At 42.2% G+C, this 25326-nt stretch overlaps 1 protein-coding gene across 2 annotated transcripts in view; it reads right to left on the reverse strand.

The window, feature by feature from the left end:
* Positions 1-1134: 1134 nt before the first annotated feature.
* The window catches only part of LOC108919250 (protein spire homolog 1-like), a 35932-nt gene continuing 11740 nt past the window's right edge, over positions 1135-25326 (reverse strand). The window contains exons 3-18 of one of the 2 annotated variants that reach the window (XM_018727114.2): positions 20416-20649; positions 18140-18265; positions 16017-16091; positions 15738-15902; positions 13985-14071; positions 13527-13656; positions 11485-11532; positions 9505-9680; positions 9134-9227; positions 8799-8941; positions 8395-8418; positions 5505-5642; positions 5175-5245; positions 4294-4321; positions 4075-4208; positions 1135-3217 (exon numbers count right to left, since the gene is read on the reverse strand). In XM_018727114.2, coding sequence (XP_018582630.2) covers positions 2965-3217; positions 4075-4208; positions 4294-4321; positions 5175-5245; positions 5505-5642; positions 8395-8418; positions 8799-8941; positions 9134-9227; positions 9505-9680; positions 11485-11532; positions 13527-13656; positions 13985-14071; positions 15738-15902; positions 16017-16091; positions 18140-18265; positions 20416-20649 — 1926 coding nt within the window. In that variant the 3' untranslated portion in view covers positions 1135-2964. The remainder of the gene's footprint in view (positions 3218-4074; positions 4209-4293; positions 4322-5174; positions 5246-5504; positions 5643-8394; positions 8419-8798; positions 8942-9133; positions 9228-9504; positions 9681-11484; positions 11533-13526; positions 13657-13984; positions 14072-15737; positions 15903-16016; positions 16092-18139; positions 18266-20415; positions 20650-25326) is intronic. The other variant, XM_029248039.1, reaches the window with a different exon arrangement.

Below are 25326 nucleotides of genomic sequence, written 5' to 3' on the forward strand. Positions count from 1 at the left end.
GAACACGGTGATCCAGGACCATCGTGCTCATATGCTGCTTCTGTTCAATGTGCCACTGCAGATTTAAGGCAGAGGGACACACCCCCCAGCTGTGCTGCTTTCACTGCTGTGTAATTTGCAGTGGTCATCCCAAGCAGAGGCACCAACCATGAGCACTGAGCTGAAGATCAAACAGCACCTCAACCACAGAGGCCTCACGTCACGGGCTGGACGGCGCGCGCGCGCGCACACACACGCAGAGAGAGAGAGAGAGTCTGAAACCGCTTGTCCCAAGCGGGGTCGCAGTGAACCGGACCCTAACCCAGCAACACAGGGCGCAAGGCTGGAGGAGGAGGGGGACACCCAGGACAGGAGCAATCATACAGGACTTTTATAAAAAAAGAAAGAAAAAAAAATTGGAAAAAAATACTTTTGAAAACAAGGTCTGTTTAACTTCCATAATTATATTAGATACAGAAAAATAGGGAAGTGAAATTTCATTTTGCATGGGGGGGGTGTCCATCCTCCCTCCAAGCAAGTTAAAAACACTAAGTCTCAGTGGTGCTGATGCTGAGCTTCACCCCACTCTTGTTACTAGAACTGTGACCTTTTCTACAAATGTACCTCATTGCCTTATTTACTAATTAACTCAACATTCCAACTATTAAAGTACATGATGAGCCGAGCATCACAGAGACACAGACAGGTTTTCCTAAAGTAATGTTTTCAATACTTGAAGACTAATGTTGGTGGACTAATGTTCCCATGGCAATGAACCTTGAGAAACTGTTTCCTGCCTTTTATTTGCTTGTCTTAACTGCACATTCAGATACTTTGGGTCACTTTCTCTATAGCTAGAGACAAGTATTTCATACTGCAAATCATCACAATGTGATGTATAACTATAAATCACCTGTACCTCCTCATCTGGTCAAATATCCCCCATGACTCCCACTAATACATTTCACTAATCACACTTTTGTTTACTCACTGTAGCTGAAAGTAGTGGTAAACGATGAAAAAATAAGTACATGATAAAATATTACTCAAGTCAGCAAAGGGGGGGGGAGAAAAAAAAAACACAGCAGCCAGGTAAAACAACATATCATTGGATAAAATTCCCCAAAGTAAGCTGAAACTGAGTAAGTACCACAAAACAAAAAAAAAATAAAAAATACACCTCTCCCAATGTGGGAATACTTGCACGTAAAGGAGAAATATTAGTAAACACAAAAAAGTTCCAGATATGATTCTCAGATTTATAGTTAAAATTAATACATTCCTACTATACATATCGTTTCAGGCAACGCAAAGCTGCAGAAAAAACCATAAACAGAAAACAGCAGATATGGAAAGATGGGAAGTTTAAGTGAATGTGGTTCTAAGCTTCAAAGTGCAAACGCACCAGCTACCGAAAATAGGACAGCCACTGTTCACATAATGCAGAAGCCTTATTGCATTTTAATATGAGAGAGAGGAAAAATTCTCATTAAAAACTGAAACAACTGTGCAGCAAAGAACAGACATTGTGCCAATATTTTTAAAAAATAAATAAATAATGCATTTAGCCCATCTGTAGGACATTCAGCAGCACAGCTCCTACGCCATAAGTGCCATACACAGATCTTACAATCTGTTTGTGATAAACAGGCCTCTTGAGTACATATCACCTCTGGTCAAACTCATGCCAGGCATAAATGGAAATTTAGAAAAAAAAAAGGGATTAAATTAAAATAATGTAAATGCAAAAGTGCTATTCCAGTGCTAGTTTAGTAGGAAGTTACATCACAAAAAAATAATACAAGTAATAGAATAATAGCAATAATAATAGCAAAGATATTCTTGTTGAATTATCAGATATCCCAACAGGTCAGAAACTACAAACAAGTAACAGTTTGCATATACAGGAATATTATAATATGTTTTATTATATTACATTATACTGTCACATGTGCTCTGTCTGTATTGCTGAGCACAGAAGTCTGTTGCTCCCTTTGGAGACATTACTGAACGTCACTGTTATATATTTACAGGTATAAAACGCATCCCACTGAACTATTTTGGCACTGGACAAACCTTCTGATTGAGTAATAAAAAGGGCAATAATAAAAACCAGTTTCGTCTCCTCCCTCAATCCTCTCAACTCCTCAGACAAACAAAAAACAAACAATGACAACTTTGCTTATAAAAACCTACACAAAAAGCCAAGGACTGTGCTTGTGCGATTTCAAAATACGACTGCTGGTCAAAACAATCAAAATTATCAATTTAAAATTTGATTTGTGAATTTCAACCAAACTTTTGGACAAAGACAAAAGCATTTGCATGTTAAAGTCAACATTCACTGGGCTTAGGAAAAAAAACAAGGATGACACAGTCTGAAATCCCATCTTTGGGTAGAACCCAACTCTAAATTCTACCCATTCATCAAATAATAAAAACATAAGCGCGTGCATAAGCACACATCTATCTTCATTGTAACCTGTTCATTTCCAGTGCTCGTAACTGTAAGGCTGCTGCTGCCACCATGTGCTCATTGGCTGTCCTGTTGACAAACAGCCAGTGGCCACACCCCCTGCAGCCCTGAGTAGATCCTCTCACTTTTCCTGAGCGAGCAGTCTGACATCTGTCAAGCCTCTCATTGCGCACTGCATCAGCTAGTCCTCCCGTTGTGCTGTATGTGAGATGCATAAGGAGGGGTGTAAGGGTTACGGCCCATACGACATGACCGTGGAAGAATGGCCACATGGCCAGTAGAGCACATAGAAATGGAATGGACCCTTCACCTATCCTGCTTCAGCCACCCTCAGCCAACTACACAGCGATGTGAAGAACAAGAGCGTGCCTGTTGCCATCTGTGATGTCACCAAGAGACAGACAGAAAAAGAATCACAAAAACGCAGGCCGACTGGCAGGGATCTAGAGCCTTTGATGGGCGCTGTTGGAAGCCATCTCCTTGACAGGAAGTGGAGCAGCCAGGAGCCTCTACACCTCGCTGATAGTCCTCTCGGAGGGGCGGTAGTCCAGCGCACGAGGAGAGGACACGTAGAGAGAGTGGGTCTTGCGCTTCAGCCGGGTGCGCTTGGTGGCCAGAGACAGGCTGTGCTTGCTGGAGGAGATGATCTCCGAGATGAACTTCTTGCAGTCCACACACACCTCCATGGTGCTCCAGTCCTCGGTGAGCTCCTTAGGGAGTTCCAGCTCGTCCCGTGATGATCTAGAGCCGTGCCTGGACAGCCTGGAGGGGTTGGACACACTCACCAGTCTGGACAAGAGATCTGGACTATTTGGAACTTATTAAAAATGTCCCCAGTCAGGATCAAGATATTTCTCAGTTACTCAATGTGGGTCTTGCAGTTATTCAAATATTCCATAAAAAAGGGAATTTTTTTGGAAAGGCTAAGAGTCTGTTTTTGTGAATGGAATGAAAATGGAGGTTGTTTGAGATTTAAAAGTCAAAATGACATTAGGGGTGAAACATATGAATAACTATCATTTTCATTGTTATTGTTCACTTTATCTTTGCACTTAGCCAGAATTCAGGTTACAGTGTTTAATTTCTATTATTTATACTTTTATTGTTATTTGTAAATATTCATTAAGTGTTGTTCTTGCAAGCATAGCAACATTACTGACATGTTTCCACTTTGTTGAAATGTAGTTGTCAAGCTACACAGTTTTTGTAACTTTATATTTTGGTATCATTAAAGTAGTTATTTTATTGGAAAAAACTATTCTGTCCACTCTTAGTGCATCCAAGAAAACTTAACAGAGCAAACAAGAAGTTTTTATTTACAGTATACACAGACACTACAGGTTTGTGTGCTATAATTACATGAAGTCAATTTAAAAAGATATTGCACTACTGCTTACACTGGGGGTGCAAATTAACTTCTGTTTTAAGGCCCCCAAAAAGCAAAGGCTAGCCTTATTATTACTCAAAATACTCTGTTTTGGATGTTTTGATACCATATTCTTGAAAACACTAAATAAAGCTGATCATGTGGTCTGGCTCTGTCTGGAAGGAGTTCTTGGGCCCATGAAAAAAGTGCAGTAAACATGGGGGGCACCACAGAGGGGTGGGAGGTATCGTACCTCGAGACTGTGCGGTGCAGGCTGTGCCGGCTGCTGGAGCTCTTCTCAGGCTTTGCTGGGGGTTCTTTGGGCGTTGTGCTGGGGCCCAGGGAGTAGATGGGCAGGCTGGCATACGGCTTCGAAGGAAGCCTCATCTGTGGCAGAGAGGCAGAACATCAGCACCCGGGGGGGGGGGTCAAACCCCAGACATGCAGACAGGTCAGTAGGGGTGAGACCTACCTTTTTACAGCACTGCGAACACACAGGTCTGAAGGGAAAAAGGAGCAAGAAGTGGCATCAGTGTCTTTGATAGTCATTCGTGGGCAACAACAACTTTGGCCAGGAGCCTCTTCTAAACACTACTCGCTTAGCAGATGGACAGCTCTGCCCAGCGGGTTGTTGTTTCAGTTCTGCAGCGAATCACCTGATTCATCTTACTCTGTTGACTGAATCCATTTAACTGCCTATTTGGGCTTTTAGTGGTGTAAGCATAGCTGGGGAAATGTTTCAGGGCCAATAAACAATTAGACACGATCTCAATTATCACTTAGGACATTCTTCTAGCAATAAGAAATATAATTCTCAATGATATTTATTTTATTTCTGTGGTCCACATCTGATGTTCCCCTATACCAAATATTTGGAAAACCAAAGTAATTAGGTTTCTTCCACTTGAAAAATGAACATTTGATCTGCATGACGAATCAGGTGAATTTTGAAATGTCTGGACACCCTTCTGCAACTTCTTAGACATGGCTGCGTGGTCACATCGTTAAATATCGTAACCCTCACCTTTGTTCGTGGACGGACTAGTAATTGGACCTTTTTTTTTTTTTTTTTAAACTCATATGTTGCTGTGAGCTGCGCTGTTATGTTGTTAAACAAAACAGTGGACAAAGAAAGAGAATTACACTGAGCTTTAAAGATTTTTTTTCTGAAAGGCGCTAATCAGATTTCACTGGGGCAACAGTACTTCAGATTACAACAGGCAATGACTTCAAAACACTGAATGCACGTGGACTGTGTTTCCCCTTCCTCTGGATTTAGCAACTATTGCCCTCTGATCCAAATCCGCTAAAGCTCTGAAGGACGTTGACAAGCTCCAGTTATAAGCTCTTTACCTTTTGCAGAACTGGCAGGTGTAAGACCAGGTGAAGAAGGAGAACCTCTTGGTCCGGCATGAGAAGCAGAGCTGCCAGGGTGGAGAGGACAGCTATGTTAAGACTAGCCAAGGTTTGTGATCACACACAAAGTCCCACCCAGTTGTTACAGTCATACTTACAGCCATAAAATTTCCATCTGTATCTTTCAAGACTTTGCAAACCTCATGAGCTCAAATCTTCAGCGATACTCTACACCAGGAAAACTTGCATACTGCACATGTGCCTTTGTTAACTCATCACCTGGGCCTGGACTGCGACACAAGGTACCGTCCAGTCAGTTATACTCACTTTGCCCTTCTTCAGTGAATTATACACATCCCTGTACTGCTGGTACTTCTCCAGCTCGGCCTTCACCAGCACCTGTCTGATGTGCATCACCTCCTCCACAGTAAGAGCCAGGCACTCCACTGGGTAGCAGAACTCCTCCTGCAACATACAGTCTCCTGGTTACAATAACCTCCATTCCTCCTTCACCCCCCCAAAATCTCTTTGTGCTTTAGTTCCTGTTCAGTTGCCAGGTCTGCGAGCTGAAGGCAGAAACTCTTGAAGATCATGTGCTTTTCCAGCAATTCTGCACCAGAGGTTTCTTAAATCGAGCTTCAATATACTGAATAAAGCTACAGGACAGAGAGACTGCCAACTAAACTGTAGCAGAACAGATGCCTTTAAAAGGTCAATGTACCTCTGCTTCCTCATAATTATAAGTTTCTTCAAAGAAAAGCATTTTGACGAATGAATGTACGATAATTTTTGTTTTATTACCCAGCTGTAAAAGTGGATAATTAATTGCACATTTATGGGATTCAGACAATGATATAGTTAATAGAACCACTGCGTTCAGATCTGAAAGTTCCAGGTTTGAATCCCGTATGGTGCTGTAGGACCCTTGGGCAAGGCATTCACCCTAAATTGCTCCAGTAAAAATTACCTAGCTGTATAAACAGGTAAATTGTAAGCAGCTTAAAACAAAGTTGCTTTGGAGAAAGGCATCAGCTAAATTAATAAATGTAAAAAAAAAAAAAAAAAGTATTACCTTAGCTGGCACTTTTTGACCAAAGCATCTTACACTAATTCCTTATTTATACAACAGGGCCTTTAACGTATGACAACAAGGTATGTTATCTTGGTCAAAGGTACTACAGCAGGAGATGGGATCTTGATCGTATAACTCAAAGTAAGGTATCTCAAGATATGTTTAGCTGGGCCTGGTGAACATCAATCGGGATACACAGGCAGTGTGTGAAAACTCAGGAAGACAGAGCAAATCTTTTTTTGAATCACGGATGTCAATATGGAGGAACCTGTCCTGTTTCATTTTTAACTGAGATTATATTTGTCACATTCAAATCACACAGAGACACACACAAAGACACACAAAAAACTGGTATTATGGCCTGGATCAAACTAGTTTGTTTGCCAATGAACAATTCTGGCCCTCCGTTGATCAATCACCTTCAAACTACAGTTCCTGCAGCACTGTTCTCACAGTGATGTTTTGAGGTCAATTTGAGCAAGAACTGAAAAATATAACACAAAGGGGGCACTTAATAAAAATAATCAACTCATGCAGTCTCACATGAGATGTGTTTTCATGTTCTTAACCCAAGAGAGAACGAAAGAGACAGAGAGTAGCACAGCTAACCCCATGTTCTGTTGCTTGATTTAAGGCACGCGAGGTGGTACCACGAGAGAAAACACAGAGAACTCAGTGTCAGCAGCCTGAACCCAGCAACTGGCCAGGATGCTAGCTCCACCTCAGTGAGGAAAACTTCTCATTTTAGAAAAATAGCATGTCTCCAAACAGCCAGTTACTCCACGTATAAAGCCCCCACCAGAGAAACTCAACTTCCAGAGCACTTCCAGTTGAGTAGCTGGCTGTCTGGAGACAGCAGATTGAGAATAACTGGAAATCCAGCACAAGCGTGTCTACACTATTCAACAGTTAATTTCCAGATCATTTGTTTGAATGAATACATTAACAGTGAGAAGGGCACTGTACAGCATATCGTACTCAGATTATATCTAAAGGTCCATTTTAATAAACCTAAAGCACTACAGCAGCAATCATACAGAAAACCTGACATGGCTATTAATTATCCACTGTATGTAGAGGTGAACTACAACTACTATTACAGTCCATCCACAGAACAACAGATGAGGGGAACAATGGATAAATGCTGGAATTTTAAGTTTTGAAAAGTAGGCATTAAAACATTAAAAACTGATAAATACACCCATACATACAGATGTTCATATACTTGTGTTTAGACAAACATTTGCAAAACATATTCAGAAGAGCCACGTACATCAACCTATCAAAGCTCGTGTTCCAACCAATCAGAGCAAGCCCAACATCACCTATCACCAAGGCTTAGTGCCTCCCTCTCTCAAAGTTAGTAAAGCAGGCGCTCATTGGCATGTGTTTAACAGCAAAAGAGTTAGCCATTGTGGGTTTTTATTCTTTTTCCCCCCCAAATTTACACAATTTTTTATATCAGGAACATACATATATGCATATTTATTTACATTTTCATATAACAAAACACTGTGTATACATTGTACAGTGCTGCCTGAAAGTATGTGAACCCCTTGTGTTCCTTTAGTTTATTTAAAGAGAATCAGTGTTTCTCATGTGACATAATAGGTGTGTAATGATCAATTCCATATGCTCCTTTAGAGGAAGTCAACAGCACAGTAGCAACACAAAAGCAGAGCAGGTGCAACAATAGGTGAACCCCAAGTTGTATTGATTAAACCAAGTAGGTAAGTTGAATTAGATGTGTAAATCATAATTTATTCATTGTATAAGTTTATTTTAAAAGTTTAGATTTTAATCAAAGAATAATTACCATTCTGATAGGGTTCACATACTTCCAAGCAGCACTGTACATAAGTTTGTTTATTTATTTATATATATATATTATACATATACACACACACACACACACACACACACACACACACAGTAAATGAAAATACGAAAAGTTGGGAACAATGGATTTTTGAAGCAATGGACACTGCCTCACCCCATATGGCCCATTGTTCTGAGGATGGACTGTACAACTAGAGAACATTCGTTTTTCTGCCTGACGCCAATTCATTTATCCAGTATCTGACATTCCTAATTATGTTGTCCGACAACAGGGCAAAAAAAGCGCATGTAGTATGAAGCGTTTACCTTCCTGTTCACATCCGACGGCAGCTGCAGCAAAAAGCAAAAAAAGGACATTTGAAATAAAAAAAATTTTTATAGGAGATGCAGGTTTAGGTTATGGCAATATTACGGTTACTGGAGGACAGCTGATCAGTCTCCACAGCTGTCCACAAATGCAGCGTATCATGCTACTGTACTCCAGCATAACGGGTGACAACTACATCTTCAAAGCAGGAACTGCTGCTTCACCGACCTCAAGCCTAATGACGGACACCACGGCATCCACAAGGACACATATACTGTACATACAAACAAACAAATACACACATGGTGTGGAGACCCGACTATGGAAGCAAGGCCCGGAAAGGTGTGTGTGTGTGTGTGTGTGTGTGTGTGTGTGTGTGTGTGTGTATCCCATAGCTACATACGAGGGACTTGGAGCTCTGCCGGGAAGGCGGGATGAACTGGCGCACGTTGGTGGGGGTCTCCTTCTCAATGGAGTGCCTCCTCTGCTGTGCCTGACGTCTCTCTGGCTGCGGAGTCGAGGAGATAGGCAGGAACATGGGTGGAGCTTGAAGAAAGAAGAGATGACAAGCATCAATCTCTGCAGGTAACGCATTCACAGCATGTGCTCTGTACATCTGTCTACGTGTCTGGAGTCTTCAAACATGGGCGGGGTGGGTGTGTGTAGATAGACACACTCATTTTCCCCATAGGGGACTTCAGGTGTGACAGGGTGTCTGTGTGTGCAAATACGACGCACTTTTTTTGCCCACAGCAGACTCTGGGGAAGTGTCATCCATCAAGGAGGTGGAGATGCTAGAGCTGCTGGCTGACTTGCGACCTGTAATCTCCTCCTGTAGGTACAAAACCACATTACAACAAGCTGGTAAACAGAAAACACACAAACCGCTACTAAGAAATCTGAAGGGATGAGAAACCAAAGCAATTAAGAAACTCAACTCTGCTGACACTTCAATTCTCAGCCGACACCCTGAGCTCACTGCCCCACCCTCTTCTGGAATAGATCCAGGAGTTTATCAAGCCCTCTGACTGTTGGAGCAGTCTAAGCAGTCTCACATAGACATGGTGACATACACACACACACACACACACACACACACACACACACACCTCCGAGTCAGAGGTGTCCAGCTCTGCCAAAGTGGGGGCCTTGAGCACCTTCCTTCTCTGGGACAGCGCCTGCGCCTGGTCCAATCCATTCGGCTGGCTTCGGGCTGATAGCGTACCGTTGGTCAGTGCCAGTGTGCTTGCAGCTGTCTTCCTGCAAGTCTCAGGGGTGTAGGCATCTAGGGGCAAACGCAGAGGACCCACGCTGAAAACGACATGATGAAGCACCACAGGGACAAGGCCACCTTAACTGGGCCTCCTGCCACATGAGCAATGAGGCCCACATTTTGTCCCCAGGAGTCCTCCTCTCCTGTCCACTAACTAACCCCACTAAGCCAACGAAGAACATACAGGTGGTCTTCAGGTTGCAGCATAAATTACTTACAACCAACCAAACTTACAATGTCTGTCCCATTGACCTTAATATATTAGACCGAGATTTCAAAATCTGGTCGTAATGTCTAAGGACGACGCTCCATTTGCTGTACAACAACACTTAAGTGCCCACGCTGCTGCACCCCACCATATTTCCTATTGACTATCAGCAAATTGTATCTTATTAAAAGGACTAAATATTTTGTTTGTGATTCCATTGAAGCTTTTTATTCACAATGGTCAGAATCATAAATATAGTGGTGCAGTAAAGAAAAGACCCAAAATAAAACAGATTAAAGTGAAAATAATGGTGCAGAATGAAAATGTTGTACTGCTTTTTGCATTAGTATTAAATATTAATGATTATTATTATTATTATTATTATTATTGTAATACACTACTAACATTGTTTCTGTTAATAAATAACTATGTGTGAAATTAGTGAAAAAATATAACAAACCCCTATTATAAAACAGAGCATCCATGCATGTTAATTGTTTATATATTCTTATGTTTCATATAACACAGTCTCGAGGTACTGTGTATGAGAGCTATGGCGAAGTCAATTTACAACAGGGTTCCATTCTGAGAACCTTCTTGTAAGTCGAAGACCCATTGTAATTACAGTCCAGTTCCAATGCACAATCAGTTAGCAACCGCTTGTGGCCAAAAACACAGTAGAAATCTGGACTTTTTACAATACACTTTATCAAGTATTATTAAGTTGATGATTTTCTCTAAAGCGTCTTGCAATGTTAAGTTACCCTGTTACAAACCTGGGTCATTTTCAGTGGACCATTTCAGGGTAGGAAAGGTCTTATAGCAGGGGGATTCGAACCTAAACCGTGAGGGTCCAAGAGGACAGCTCTACCCACTACGCTACCAGCTGGTGATGTAATGCCAGTAACCAGATGTTTACACAATGAAAACACCCAAAAGGTCTTATGCTGTTTAGGTAAGATAGCAATGCCACACTGTCCATACAGTCTAACTGTAAAGACTAATCGTTTCCCAGACTGTTCCGGAGCGGAGGCCATTTGTTTACAGACGGGCCGTAGGCTCCAGTGTACCGCGTGACCGCAAGCAGGCAGCAGGCATGTGACACAGACATGTGGGACCAGTTATTTGCCAAGAGTCACGGTACACAAATACTGTAAAGGCAAGAAGGAGAGCAGGAATAGAGCCACTGCGGCTTAATCACATCCTCTGTGTTAGTGCTGCGATCAGAATATCACCACATCTTCTGTCTTCTGCTTCTTTGGAGGATCTAGAACCAGAACAGCCCCATTTGTGGGGGACAAGGAGTTGACCATTGGAGGAGGAAACCGTATGAAGGAAAGGAAGTAGTCAGTGTTTCCTTACTGGTGTGTGGCAAGGAAAAAAGCCAACAGATGAGGATGAAAAGTAGCGCATCCGAGTGATGTGTGCAGCAGCCCGCTCCACTGAGAGATGGCCTACTTTGTGTGTGCAACTGCTGCCACCTCACCTCGCAGCAAACCAACACCCTCTCACTCACACACATGCAAAAAAAAAAAAAAAAAAACAAACAGAAATGTGTGTGAAGCATGAGGTGTGTAGCAAAGCAGTGGAGGAGCTGAAACACTTTACCTGGACCACACAGCAGGACCTGGGGGGTGCTGGCACTTTTCCCGGAGCCTGGAGAGAGAACAGATTCCTTCAGTATGGTACCTTAACCGCTAAGACTTACAATGATCAACTCAACATCACTGACCATCTACTATTCATTTTTTTTTGACACAGGACTTGCACACTTTCAGGATGAGGTGGGAGTTTGCACGTGTGATGGTTCTGCACTCACTCACGTGCGTGAGCACACACACACGGACACAAAGAGGAATGGCCACCAGGTAATGGGGACAGGATCTCAGCCAACGGCGCTAGATAAAGGGAGTCTGATGCAGACGTCCTACAGGAGTTTTCTATCAATGTCCAGAGGTCCCTAAGGAGGAGGTTGGATCTACAAGGTTTCAAGGCCAAGTATGGAGCAGACCAACACTGCAGAGACATCAAAGGACGAGGAAAGGACACAAAGCCCTAAAACAACAGGCCAGTCCACTGTTATCCCTTCATTGTCACAGCTGAGTCACATGAAAACAAATTTCAGCAGTGAATTCCCCACACTAAATTACCACCATGTGGCTTCTCAACCGGTTCAACCTGCCTTGTTCAGAAAATTTTCAAAAGAATTAGTTATGTGAATATGGTATAGCTTTCAGCAAGTGAAACACACGTGCCCTCATTGGAGGAAAAATGGTCAGATACTTTTAAAAAATAAAAAAATTAAAAAAACATTTTTTAAAAAGATGTTACCACAGTTGTGCCTGTGACCTTTTGACCCTTTGCCCTGATCAGTTTCTGTTAAGTGTAACACACAGACACACACACATACGCACGAATGAAAAGCATGTATAACCAGGTCCACAGACAGGAGTGGTCAGGACACCACCGCAGAGGGACATTACCTGACACACCAAAGCAGTGAGACATGCTAAGTGATCAAATTACTGCAAAACAAATAACAGGGTGTTACACAGTAGCAGGAAGAAAAAAATAAATAAAAAACACAGGGGGGGGGAATGAAAAATAAAAAACACTATATGCTGCTTATAGATTTATTTTTTAATAGAAATAAGAGGAAAGATAGGTAGCCCCAGAGGGTTAGCTTGGCTACTAGGTGCGTGCAGGGCTGAGTGTTTTCCTTTCAAGAGATACCTTCATCAGCCCATTCGAACATATGAAAGTTGGTTGGTCATTTTTACTTAGAATTTGTTCTTACTATGCTGCAAATTTTTGAAAGCAACCATAATTCAGCAGTAATTCATTATCTCCTTTTTCAATATATGGGCCATTTTTACAAACAAATTACCAGATATCAGGAAATAAGTCCTAACTTTATACTCACTACATTTTCTCAAAACCGTACCATAAACCCTGGCAACACAACATCCAGACCCTAAACCGCTTCAAATGAGTCCAACTGGCACATTAAACATCTATGTAAATAATAAATTTTCAGACTCATGGGTTCGAATGCCACCTACTACTGTAGTACCCTTGATCAAGGAATATATTGATACAGTAAAATTAATGACCTGTATAAATGGGTAAATCACTGTAAGTACCTTAAAATTGTAAGTCTTGTGAGAAAAAACGAATAAGTGTAAATGCAGCAGAAGAAATAAAAAGGGATGGATGGGAACAAAAAGAAAACAGGAGCACTGCACATCCAGATACAATGTGCACAGACACACAGCAGTGTGCAAACAGTAGGCACACAGCATGTACAGAATGGAAGAAGCACAAAGCAGTAATACAGGAGACCCTGGTGAGGCTTGATCAAAACAGCTCAGGGGTCTGAAACTCTCTATGTCTTACACAAGTTGTGTGAATATATTTCAAAATATTTCAGATTGCACCTGTGTGGCAGTTTGACCCAAATCTTGTAAGTAACATGTGAAGCTTTCGACATGTTATTTGTGGAGAAGCCTGCCAGGATCCATCTGTAACATTTTGGAATAAATGTATTCCTTGGTCTACATGGCTGATTCAATCCAGCCGAGAGGTACTGAGACTGTGTGTGTGTATTTCATATATATACACACAAATATAGACAGAAACACATCACTCACCAAGGCGGCTTCTCCGGATTTCATCCGGTGACACAGGTCTCAGCTTCCTCTCAGCCTTGATCTCCTCCAGGATTCTCTCATGCAGGCTGCGGGGTCTTGGGGGGTGGGGCTTCAACTTGCGAGCAGCCACCTGCATGCATGCACCACACACACACACACACACACACACACACACACACACACACACACACACACACACACACACACAGTTAAAAAATGGACAGCATGATAATAACCATATGTTTGTCATTGGTGAGAAATGACACAGGGGCAGTAAAAAATGATTCAGTGGCTCATGAAGGAAAAGTACTATTTAAAGGAATCACCATCATCATCAGGATTCAATTGATTAAGGATTGCGATCCAACTCATTAAGAACTGCAAAGAGATACAGACAGTGGCATCACTGCCAACACAGGTCTTCATGGATCGGAAGGTCTAGAGCAGAAAGAACCTACGGGGTTGAGTGGAGGTCTTGACCTAATGAACTCCAAGATGACTTCATGGGCACTCTTCTTTAATCTGGGTGGGATGTCTCCATTCACCTGGAGAAACAAAAGCAAGGAGCGTGCCAGTTAGGGTGTATACGCCCTGGGGTGTCAACCCGCACAGTCACCTTCGACACACTAGAACACTACTTCCCAGTGTCCGTGACAACACACCACACCCAACAGGTGGCATCTGCGGTTTGTTCCACTCTGTCTGGATCCGGCTACTCGCTCAGCCTAAACAGGGCATTAAAGCTTTCCATGACGGCCCTCTAAACACAACACAATTGTGAATATGTGATTATCAATGCAACAACACAGAAAAATTAAAAATTTTGCTTTATTTAATGGAAATGTTCCTCACCTGTTTAATTAATCTTTAGGCATGACAATGTAATTGCTTAATATGGGCAATGGAAGCCACATAATGCCACACACACACTTGAAAAAGCTACATAGGAATTACTTTTAAAATTACCGACTTGTGCTTTGTCAAACAGGTTTGAGCTTCATGATAGTTAAGACTTTTGTGACTCATGTCCTGGGTGTGGACAGAAGCACTGAACTCTTGGGGAGGATCACGTCTTGGACTCGTCCCGGCCTAGGTGTGTGCCATCCCCCTTCGGCCTTGCTCCCTTTGTTGCCGGGTTAGGTTACGCCTCGCCTCAACCCTGCTTGGGTTAAGCGGTTGTTAGTAATTGATGGATGGATGGATGGATGTCTTGGACTGCAGTCCCAACCCATCAAGAGAATAACCAAAATAATTATGGCAACTGTAGGAGTGTAAAATCCAGAATAAGGACTGAATGTTCCAGCAATTATCAGGCAATGAAGCGAAGCAGGTAAACACTGCGCACCGTAACGTGTTCATGTTTATAGAACCGCCCTATACATAGTGCACTTAATGACAATAGCAAACACCACACCTTGTGTTGAACAAGCTTATCTAGGTTTTTTCTGACAGGACGTATTGAACACTGGTGGACACAGAGATTAAAAAGTCTCCTGGCACGTTTCAGCCACTGCTGTAGACTTTACGAGACATGTATTGTGGTAACCTCACGATGAGACTGAGGTTATCATACTTCAGAAACATCAAAATCAGATTCTGTTAAAGACTGATGCTTTGGAAAGTTGGAGGAAAAGGAAGAGAACAGTCAGCAACCAAATGGATGGATCTAATCTCAGTGACAATGGACACACCTCTCAGAATATTAATGATCCAAGTGGAAGATGTATCATTCTGGAGGAAATCTATCTATGTGGTCATCAAGAGTTGGAATCAACTCAACAGCACTCAAAAAAAAAAAAAAAAAAAACATTTCAATCCCAAATTCTTTGCAATAAGGTTGCTATAAATCATAAGTACTGGCCAGTGGATTAACACCTTGGAAGGTATCAGGGGACCCAAAAATTAGAAATAGTACTTAATGGAGTTAATATGCTGGCTTGCTGAAAACTGAGGGGCACACACTCCAATTATGAATATGACACTAGTTGTATAAGGAGAGAACCCAATGTCTGACACTGAGTTCACATGCTCTGAAAGATGTATTTTTCCACAGAACTCGTGCTGTACTGACATGATGACACAGTGGAAAACATAACATCAAGAATGAGTTTAAACATAGCTCTTGAAAGCCCTACGCACTTGGGTTTTGGGTCAGGTCTTGGGTTTTTACTGTGGTGGGGCTATGGGAAAACAACTCTACTCCAGACTCACCATGACCTTGCGGAGTTTGTAGCGCTTGCAGCGAATGTCATCCATCAGCATCTCATAGGGCGTCAGCTGGAATTCAATAGGCAGGGGATTGTACTGACGTTCCTGGACCTTCTTGAGCTTGACACCATGCCGTAAATCCCTCATCACCTGAACCCAGAACCGAGCCTGAAGCAGGAGAAATCATTTGTGGATACATGGCAACACTCAGACAAGACAGGGAACCCTCCCAGAATGCCTGCATCCAGCCACTCAGTATGACCATCACTGCCCTCCTCATACCCAGTCAGCATTCTGCAGCTCATTCAAATCTCGGACAGGCTCCTCTGCTCGCTCGGCCTCCATCTTCCGCAGGTTCTGCCCAGTTGGAGAGAAACCAGTCATTAGAAACAAGACCCAAACTAAATGGCTTATGAAGCATCCTGGAGACGCCTGTGGATGGTGAAGTCAGACCTATAACTGCATATCAGTTACCTTTTGAAAGAACTATGATTTGATAGGGTAAAATAAGGTCAACATTATCACCTCAGAGGTAGATACTTCAGCCCACTAAGTCCAATAAAAATTCTCAGTACAAAACACATAGCATCATTTAAAAGCACATAATGTCTTGTTTAAGGTGGATTAGGAGTCAGCATTGTAGCATGTACAGTCTGGGAGCTGCACTTAAAAATGTGTGCTCGACAGTGGACAAAAATTAAGTGGTCGCAGGTAGTTAGCTGCAATCAGGGTAAAACACAGTTGGAAAGTACCTTTAAACTCCCTGACCAACTGAGCCTAATGACCCCCTGCAGGAGATCAGGGCTTTCATGTCTTATTTAACAGCTCTTCTAACGGAAACACAGCAAGAAAGCACAGACAGGGTGTCTGAATGGGTTTAACGAAGAGAAGCATGTACTTCCTGGAGGCCTGGTTGCTAGGCTTAAGACAGGTACGTATTGAATAGTAGCCGCTACACAGATGGCCTGGAAAGAAAACAGAACATAAACAGGCATGGGCTGATAGCAAGAAGAAGCTTCTAGAAGGTTCTCCATTCAGTGAACAAGATCTTCATATGTGATGTGATAAGGGATATTACCTGCCTATCTCTCCAAAGGACACCCATAGAAGGACAACTGTATTACTCAAAGAGACCGCCTCAATTATGGTGCCCAGTGAAATACGGCATCACATTATGCTCGCTGAAACACAAACCTTTATTTTACATTTATTTATTTACCAGACACTTTTCTCCAACAAATGTGATTCTTAAGTAAACTTTGTTTGTTTCTACTTTACGCACCGATGCTGATCTCACGAGCAGGTGCATAAAACGCAGAAAAGACAATTCCTTATCACCTTCCTACAATTTTTTTTTTTTTAAAAAGCTACACAAACATTTACATACAATACAGGAGTAGCAGCTGTGTAAAGGGTTATCTGGGTGTGATAATAAAGTTACGGTGCATGAACATTTACACCATACATGAGTTAGAGAGATCACGGGTGAAGTGAGGACGGAAAGGCAAGTTTTCAGACCATTCTTGAATATAAACGGAGTTTCAGCAGTTCTGAGTGAGAGGGGGAGGTCATTCCACCACAAAGGAGCCAGAACTGAGAACCTCCGTGCTCTCCTCTTCAATACCTTTCATTTCATGACACTAAAAATGGAGAAGGCTGCGACAGGTATGTTGTGGGTTCAAGACAGCGACTGTAGGCTAATCAGCCTGATTAGAAAGAGCTGGGGGATAATCCACGGGCAGCTCTCTGGTGCGCCCATGATCCAGCAGCCCTCCACTGGAACACAGCATCCACTGGCGATGACTCAGACTGCAGATCATCCCACTTCCTCCCTTCTTAGTACTGACAGCTTCTTCATGTTCAATACACAACAACTAGCTGATTTGTGTGGCTATACATGAAAAATTGACACCGCTGCCATCTGACAGCTTATTTTTTAATTAATTAATTTTGGCTGTAACATCTTTAAAAACCTATATAGTCCAGGGTATACCAATTAAGAACCTTAGGGAAACTAAACAGCATACTTTACCATGGATGAGACACCTACCTTTTGCAGTGCACACATACACCAATGCTTCTCCTACTGCTGCCTCAGTCAGGAAAAGTACCAAGAAAGTCAAAAAGTATGCACAGTATTCATTTGAAAACCTATTATTCACTTATCCTCATACCTTCAAATAATTACATATGTACTTCCTGACCTTAACAACACAATCAGGGGTTATGAGTGAAGTCCATACTACCTCTCAAGGTGTAGGCTGAACAGGTACCCGACCCTGCCTTCAGTAGACCTGTATGCCATGTGGACACTATAGAGAAGCTCTGGTTGGCACAAAGGGGATGTTCAACATGGTCTGAATGACCTAAACAAACTGTCCACCTGAGACCTACGTGAACCTCACCTCTTTGGCACTTCTGATCTTCTCCAGGAAGGTGCGGAGCTCCATGGTCTCAGCATAGAGAGCACGGCACACAGCCTGGTAGTGACTTGGAGCATCCGAGGGGCTTGGGAGGTGGGCTGTACACAGCTGCCGAGAAGGAAGAGGGAGATCATGCAAACGTTTCTATGAAAGGCAATCTGATCTGAGGATCAGTCACACTCATCTCAATCTTGGCTATTCTGCATGAGTAGAAGGAGCCTAAACCTCTTGTTAAGATGTTGGTAACAACAGCATAGGTGTTCTTCCATGCTCTTCAACTACCTCAATTGACCCACAGTGTAGCAAATTACAGAAACGACACTTGACCTGGCAGAATTTCAGAGCACATCTATATAATCATCACCACCGTCACAATATGTGAGGAAAATGTATGATGAAGAAAAGATTTGCACTTTCCATCCCACCTTGAGACAACCATACCTATCCTTCTCTGCGGGTGATAGTGTGGTACAAGTAAACTTATGCACCTTTCAAAACCAGAGCCTAGATTATAAACCAAACCTTCTGCAGAGACTAATATCCAAACTCTTATGACTCTGGGGGGGAAGAAGAAGAAGAAGGGGAAGAAAAAAAACTGAAAGTCTCCCCGCATATACATATTGGTTTCCAAGTCATTATAAAGACCATTGCAAACTACCTGATGCCATTTTGCAGCATAGTCCTCCAGTGACTCACACAAGAGGAATTTAGAAGTCATCCAATCATGCAGAGGTGTATTGTGGGCAGGTTTTACTTCAGTGAAATCACTGCTCCCATGACTCCCAGGAGTTCCTTAATGCCATTTCAGTGGTGTTCCACAAATACATGCAGGACAAACAATAGATCTACTATAGACCTCACTGTACAGAGGCATGCAGATTTAATAAGCTGTGCAGAGCTGTGTACTTACAGCCTGCAAAACTGCCTTTGAAATTAAAAAGTTCTGAACATTCCTCATTCCTTTACATAAAAAAATTCACATTACCAGAAGTTATCAAAATCTTTTGGAAACCAAGAGTAATTTTGTTTGCCAATAAAATACTTTTCAATTTACTTCCAAAAGTCTGTATATAAACAGACACATACACCTGTCTTTCTTATAGTACCCATGTGAGATATTTACCTTGTTTATTACAAAGGAAACATTTAATAGCATATTTTACCTGTGATTTCTGCTAATATTCATAGTGATTGTTTATTGCAAATATTTCTTTACAAAACAGCCCAACAAGTGCCAATGATGATCCTTAGGAAAGGACCTGCAATATGAGCAGTTAAAAATTCACAACAAGGGCTGAAATAAATTTGTTTATATTTCTGTCATCACATGATAATTTAGAGAATTTCAAATACAAACTAGTGACTTTTTTGGCTCAGGAAATCCTTGTGATTTTTCACTCACTGACTATCATTAACTGCTTATCCAAGTCAGGGTCACGGTACGCAGGAGCCTATCCTAGAAGCACCGGACACAAGATAGGGTACACTCTTGATGGGACTCCAGTCCATTGCAGGGTACTTCATAATGCTTTCCCATTTAACAACTTAATTTATGCCAGAATTTATGAAAATCCCTATTACATTATACTTTTAAATCAAACCAAGTAGCTTTTAGTATCAATCTGTAAATAAATCCCTGTAACATATTCAAGATGTATGCTGCTTTATCAACACAGACCTGTTCTCACATGTCTGAGGTAGACAGTCATTTGCAAATATGTAAAGTCATTTTTAACAGACACATTGCCTGTTGCTGAAAATATAATGGATTTTCCTGTAATTACCTCATTTTTCATTAACCTGATGACCAATTCTCTGAATTTGATGGGGAAAATTTATAATTTAAAAAAAAAAATCTCCACACATCCAAGGATTCCTGTCAAATTTGAAGAAATGTGGTAATTGCACCACTGTTGTCACCCGTTTCATTTAGACCTGACTGTCACCACCAGGTGTGATTGCTGATCACACAACAGCTTTTCCACTAACCCTTGAACACTGTCTGAAACAAGAAAAACATTCAGCAATACATGGCCAAATAATGGAATTAAAGAACCGGGGCAGATGTTTTTCCCCCCTTTTTTTTTTTTAAAGTTTGGTGCAATACAGTGAAGGCTTTGCACAGGTTATTTTAAATATTCCAAAGGAAGTTTAAACGATGACCAATGAGGTGCAGCAGCAGAAGGTGGACAAAGAGTGTATGCGAGCAGAGTCCACCAAATCAGCTCTACCTCCTCACAGCCCACCAGTCCATCTACCTTGAGGACGTCCCGGAAGCCTCGAACACTGCTCACACCAGTCAGGTCTTCTTCACTCTCGTCCTCCTCAGCAGCCTCGTAACCCTCATCAGGGCAGGCATCTCCCTCCCCCTCGGCAATGTTAGTCATGGAGTCTATGAGCCGCTCCAATGGGGGACTCAGCTCCCGCTCCTCATTCTCCTTCAGCCCATAGTCCAGCGCCTTGTACACCATGATGCCCAGAGACTCGATCACCTGTGGGGGGGGGGGTAAACAGGGTATACTGTAGCATCAAGAGCCAACAAATTTTCACCAGCCAAGAATCCCTTTTGACTCTCCTTATGTAAATAAGACTGTCATGCTGATATTCTTGGCACACATTCACACAAACAGAGCACAGAATTTGTGTGTGTGTGTGGAAATCATGCGTGATCTCAGCCCTTACTGACTATCCTGCCAAAAGTCATGAGACATTTAATTCCAAGAAATTAACAGCACACTGGCCTGCCTTTGGGCAAAAAGGCCACTTCAGAAAGTCATGCAAGACCAATAATTTCCAGAAGGGAGATGGTGCTATTGGGCCTCCTCACCCTTTAAAGCCTCAACTATCTGCATTACTCATGAGGGCCACCACAGTTTCTTGTTCACATTCATCTCAAAGATGCTACAGAGGTCTCCTGTTCTGGGCTTGAAAATGCCATTTTCAGCATTAGTCTATTCAAACCACACATTCACAGGTCATTTTTTTTGTAGGGCAACATGGAGATGTTAAAAACAGCCAATCATCAGCCTTGTTTGGGGGCTTCAAACCTGCTCCTGACCCCTGGTCCCCGATGTAAACCAGGAATTCACTCGATGTCTGCGTGAATCCTCAATACGAGCACATTGTGCCTCTCCAGTCCAACTCAAAGGGAGACATGCTCCCAGAAGATATTTACTGCATTATCGCCCCACCTAAAAACCTTATAATTCAAGCAAAACACAAACTTGAATAGGGTGCAGAGTAGTGGCGGTTTTAGTAACACCTGGAAGAGGGCCGAACATGGGCTTGCTACCTGGCGTGACCTAACCCCAAAAATGCAAACGCAAGGGCATCAATTACAGGTAACACAATCACAGCAGCATCCATCATGAGTCCTGAAAGATGAGCCAAGAACACGGTTTCCTCGAAAATAGCTAAAAACAACTTCCCTTTGTTGGGAGATTCGTTTCACTGGGGCTCTGATTGCTGTCCAGGAGACGATAACTCCCAGCGTCAGCTTGCAAGGGACCTATTGGGTCCAGAGCCATATCGCAGGCAGGGAGTACAGCAGGACATGTCCTTTCTGGTCAGGGACTTCTGACCACTTTCCGAGCATGATTTCAAAGACACGTAGTGAAAGCGGCCACATTTCTGAATGAATCAATTATTAGTAAGGAATGAATGTCGATAATTTTAATTAATAATACATCTACAGTTGTATCAGCAGATGCTTTTCACCAAATTATATATGCTTGCTCAACTATATACAGTGCTAGTTGATTTTTACTAGAGCAATTTACAGTAAGTACCTTCATCAAGGGTACTACAGAAGGAGATGGGACTCAATGCTGTGACCCCTGAGTCTAGAGGCAACAGCTCTAACCACTACGCCACCTGCTACCCCTTAACATTTTTGAAAAAGGTAAACATTTTGAGAATGCACTTGAGGTAACAGGTGAAGAACCCCTGGGTTCAACAGTCTAAGATTTAAACTAAATGAAAGGTTTCTAGACATTTTTATGTGGAGGGAGACTAGGACTAGCAAACTGGGAGATTGGAACCCTGCGAAACTGCACCAAACAAATCCCAAAAGCCACATGTGCAACACACACACACACACACACACACACACACACACACACACACACACACACACACACACACACACACACGTTTCCAACTGCATTTTTTGATCTGAAAATTGCAGGTCCGAATCCCACCACCTACCCTAGTACCCTTGAGAAAGGTGCTTACACCGATTTATCCTTTTATACAACTGGGTATTTTTCAGGGTAAGAACCTTAACGTTACAAGTTGCTTTGGAGAAAAGTTTCAGCTAAATTAATAAATGTGATGTTTCAGCACATTTCAGGGACAACCTCAAATCCCATAACCATCATCACACCAAAAACCCATCATCTTGTACCAAAACAGTCCTTCCCCATTACTGATTCCATGGGGGGGGGGGATTAGCAACTTTGTTCCAAAGAGTGTGCAATACACACACAAATAATTATCCTAAATCACAGACATAATCTCCCAGAATACCATAGCATATAACATGTAGTGGTACACTGTGAATTGCCTTGCTGCATAAACAGCTGTGTGCTTGTAGGAAATGTAGTGTACTGTATGCTGCTTCGGAAATTAATTTGGACAAAGGTGTAGAAAAAAAAAAAAAAAGTACAAGTTTACAACCTGCCCGCGGCCCTTTATCTCAGTAATGAGTCCTTGTGGTGTTTGGGTGGTACCAACATTACTGCTACCTTTAAACTTTATTTTAAATTTATTTGCACTCGCTGTCTATTTCTACACAACACATTTATGCATATGCTATTCCAGGATCTTTTTCCCCCATTCTCGTCGTTGGAAACTTTATTGATCCCGATGGAAATTGCATCTGTCTGCCTATCACATTGAAGAATAGCCCCTGCTAAGTAAATTAATTTATAATAGGATTATTATAACATTTCTAAGTGACTTACAGTTTCTCAGCACAATTACAAAGCAGCTAAAAAGGTGTTACTGGATGTGAGAACCTGAACACCCTGCTGTTGACCAACATGGAGGTGTTTGCTGTGAGAAATAAGAACATGGTGTCCTTCTGCCCCCAGAAACAGGCAGCCCAACTATCAGCATCATTTACAGGCCTGTGACTCAGTGGAGGGACAGACTGCTTCCGCCACATGGAAGAAGGGAGGCACTATACATAGCCGAATTGTTCGTCCATGCGGTCCTCACCAGCAGCCCTAGAATAGGGTGGCACAATTAGCACTGTGGTCTCACAGTGCCTGGGTGGTGCAAGAGGACATGAGCTTGATCTCCACTCCATCTGTGTAGAGTTGGCATATTCTCCTCTCCAAGTCCTCTGGTTTCCTCCCACACTCCAAAGACATGCTGTTCAGGTGGATTGGTAATTAAGTCACCCCTAGTGTGTGAGTGACACAGAAAGTGTGTTTCACCAATGTATGGATGAATAACTCATTTTAAGTAGTGTATGCAGAGCAGTGTAAGTCACTTTGGTGAATAAGGTAAGCTGGTAACACTACATAGCGTTCAGTGGAAGTCACTTTGGAGAAAAGTGCCTGGTAAATGAAGTAGCGGAAATGTAAAATCCATCATCACGTGGTGACTCCAGATTTCAGACATCATGGGACACAGAGAACAAAGAGAATTTAAGCTACAGCGTAAAGCTCTGTTATACAACAAGGTATATTCGACCAAACGACAAAGATACAGATGCAGACACATGACTCAAAGTGCCACTAATTAGTGCAATAGCACTGTTTGGGCAGCATGCATTATTCATTATATCGCAATATGCAGCAATTTTTCTCATTTTTTTTAAAAAAAAAAACATAATATAGTTCTGAGAAGTTAGGCGTTCAAGAAAGAAGTGGATCTGAAAGATGTCTTTTGACAGTCTTCCTGAATGTTGAGATGAATTTAGCAGTGCTGAGAGATAGGGGGAGATCATTCCACCACACTGGAGCCAGAACCAAAAACCTTCAGGCTTTTCATTTTTGACCTCTTGTGAGTGGGACCACCAAGCAGCCAGAGGTATAGAAGTGTAACAGTCTAGTTGGGGTATAGTGAGCGCTCAGGTTCTGAAGGGATAGGGAAGGAGGTCCGCTCATGGTCCATACATCTTCAATGGCTTCAAGGCTCACTGCAGCACACATATGCCTCTGAAAGATTTCCTCCACTCCCAAGATTGCTTGCTCTTAGAATTCAGAGAGTTTAAAAATCAATGAGTGCATTGCAACAAAGCAGATGAAAAATACTCATAGCGCAATCACATTTCTGCAGACTGTCATGAAATTACGGCCCACACTGCCAGCTCCGAGCATCTAATGATTTAAACGCACCTAAAGTGATTGGTGGCACAGTAGCCCACAGTTCTGGTCTGACAGCATTTATAAATAATGCTCTTAGCATTCAGAGGTAGGGAATCTACAAAGCCAAAAAGAAGAGGGGGGGGGGGGGGGGGGGGAAACAAAAAAAAAAAACAAAAAAAACCAAAGTTTGGTGAGTGAAAACTGGAAAGAGAAATTGAAATGCTCCATGACTGATTACTGATAAATTATAGTTCATAACTGGTGTCATTCCAAGATGTCCTCTGACCACACAGAGAATTGGAGTTGATTTGGTGTGATGTGCTATACATTAGTGCTTGTTTGACACTGAGCAGCAGCGGTCAACAAGTCGTTTGAGACTATGGCTACAGGGAACTTTGGAACGTGCTCACATCCGAATACTAGCACAGCGGAGCTGCACTTAAGTACAGATTAAGGAACAGAAATAGCAATAAAATACAAAAATTACATACAACTTCCTGATCATACACCTTATGGCATAACCACCATGAGACTGAATTAACACAAAATGATAATATTGCACACAACAAGAAAGATGATTATGAAAAGTACATTGTAGCCAATCAGTCGGTTTCTTTCTACTTGTCCTGGAGAAGGGCACAGTGGAAAAAAACATTAAGTATTCATAACACATGAATTGATTTATTTTTATCTTTTTGGTTTAAGAAAGCACAAGATGCATGACGGGGTATCATAACTCACCGATCTCAGCCGACGTGCCATGCATGTATAAGTGGCATTATTCACATGCAGAAATCCATTTTGAACATTTGTATCCCAGGCCACAAGACACTATTACTGGTCAGGGAGAAC

This window comes from Scleropages formosus, chromosome 23, assembly GCF_900964775.1.
Source record: "Scleropages formosus chromosome 23, fSclFor1.1, whole genome shotgun sequence".
NCBI classification, from domain to species: Eukaryota; Metazoa; Chordata; class Actinopteri; order Osteoglossiformes; family Osteoglossidae; genus Scleropages; species Scleropages formosus.